Source organism: Pinus tabuliformis, chromosome 3_2 (assembly GCF_031772625.1).
Source record: "Pinus tabuliformis cultivar Carrire ecotype Pingquan chromosome 3_2, CPIR1, whole genome shotgun sequence".
NCBI lineage: Eukaryota > Viridiplantae > Streptophyta > Pinopsida > Pinales > Pinaceae > Pinus > Pinus tabuliformis.
Window position 1 is genome coordinate 490,225,302 of NC_142302.1, and position 1,847 is coordinate 490,227,148.

The 1,847-nt window shown below is 43.0% G+C and overlaps 1 protein-coding gene across 1 annotated transcript; it reads right to left on the reverse strand.

Annotated features, from left to right (window-relative positions):
* Positions 1–419: 419 nt before the first annotated feature.
* On the reverse strand, positions 420–1,352 carry LOC149181422 (uncharacterized). Its single transcript, XM_089414207.1, has one exon. The coding sequence runs from the start codon at positions 1,350–1,352 to the stop codon at positions 420–422; it is 933 nt and encodes a 310-aa protein (XP_089270333.1).
* Between the last annotated feature and the right edge of the window lie 495 nt (positions 1,353–1,847).

Here is a 1,847-nt window from a genome sequence, read left to right on the forward strand (position 1 = left end):
ACTTCCCTTAGCGTGACTGGCTGGAGCAGTTGAGTATTGTGATCCTCATTGATGATTTTAGGAATGTGCTGTGTGATCGCTTGGATTGCCTCATCTCTGTTTCCATTAGGCTCCTTTAGTATGTTCTTGAAATAACCAGTGAATTCTTTCTCCATGTCTTCATGAGCTTCCACTCTTTCACCCTGCTGGTTGTTAACAAAGGTGATTTTGTTGTGCATACGTCGTTGGATGGTAGTTTTGTGGAAAAATTTAGTATTTCTCTCACCCTCTTTGAGCCAGCTTATTCGCGACTTTTGCCGCCATAAAATTTCTTCTTGTTTTTGACGCTCCTCTATTTGACTCCAAAGGATTTGCTCTTGTTGAGTTTGTTCTTCGGTGCGTCCTTCCAGAATGAATCTTTGTTGTAATTCTTTCATTTGCTATTCTAATTTGTGTCTATTTTCCTGTATGTTGCCAAAATGTTCTCTGTTCCAAATTTTGAGAGTTTGCTTCAAATGTTTCAGCTTTTGTTGGAACTGATACATTTTGGCTCCTGCCGGCGGGATGAAGGAGGTCCAGGCTTGATTGACTACCGCCTTGAAATTATTATCAGTGAGCCAGAAGGCTTCAAATTTGAATGGTCGATTGCTGCAATTGCCAGGTCTGGACCATTGGAGAAGAATGGGCCAATGATCTGAGCCGCCTTGTGGAATTATCTCGGCACTGAAATCTCCTCCAAGGTGGATGGCATTGTCTGAAACTAAAAATATGTCTAATCGCGATGCGATTTGGTGAGCCCCTTTTCTCTTGTTAGACCAAGTGAAGATGCCATTTGAGGTGGAGATGTCCATGAGTCGATTTTCTTGAATGTATTGCTTAAAGCCGCTGCTATCACTGTCTAGCCTGGTCCTTCCCCCTTGTTTCTCTTCCATGGATTTTATGATGTTGAAATCGCCTCCTCCAATCCATAAAGGAAAGTTTCTGTTTGCATTGAGGAGGGAGATCGTGTCTAAGAGATCTAATTTTTGCTGTATTGACTGCGGGAAGTAAACATTGGTGAGATGCCCATGGATGCTGGTACCTATGAGGTGGAAAGTTGCTTGAATGAGATTCAGAGTGGCATGAAAATTGTCAAGTGACACAATTTGTGGATTCCATAGAATGGCTAGACCGCCGGAGGCCCCAGAGGCGTCTACTGCAATCGAACTGCTGCCTGACCAGACTTTGTTACTGATATTGTCAATTGTGGAGCTGCTACATTTTGTTTCCTGAATGAAGACTATTGCTGGTTTTTCTTGCATTATCAGATTTTTAATCACTCTGCGTTTCGCGGGACTGTTAAGTCCTCTTACATTCCAAGAGATAAGCTTCATGGAGACGGGGATTTGGGCTTGTAGAACTTGGTCAACTTGGGGAATTGCCCCGAATCCATTAGTATTTCACCTACTGCTATTGTGCGCTGTAGATCTGTTTTTCTGCCCCTTTTCTTTGGTTCTTTGATGATTTTTCTTCCATCCCAATGACTACCTCCTTGTATGCCCAAACTTTTATGGTGTTGTACCCTTGTGAGGACACCTTCAATTTTGTCAACTTGCCAGGGAGGGATTGAGTTATACTCTTTTTGCTTGCATGCTACCTCCAATTTGGATATGTCAAGCTTGGATATGTCGAATTCTTCTAGATCAACATCTTCTCGATCTTCCTCCATGTCATTTGAGGCAATGAGGGCTTCCTCAACGGATTGATCATGAAGACTTAGGGCCAGGGCTGCATCTAGATCCATATCTGAAGCTTGAGGAATCTCGCTTGGCTTGGGTTTCCCTTTAGAAATGATTAGAGACCCTGGCTCTGAGACAGAGATGGGATGT

Excerpts from the sequence above, each read along its gene's own strand:
- LOC149181422 (XM_089414207.1), bottom strand. The coding sequence starts at position 1,352 with ATGAAGCTTATCTCTTGGAATGTAAGAGGACTTAACAGTCCCGCGAAA.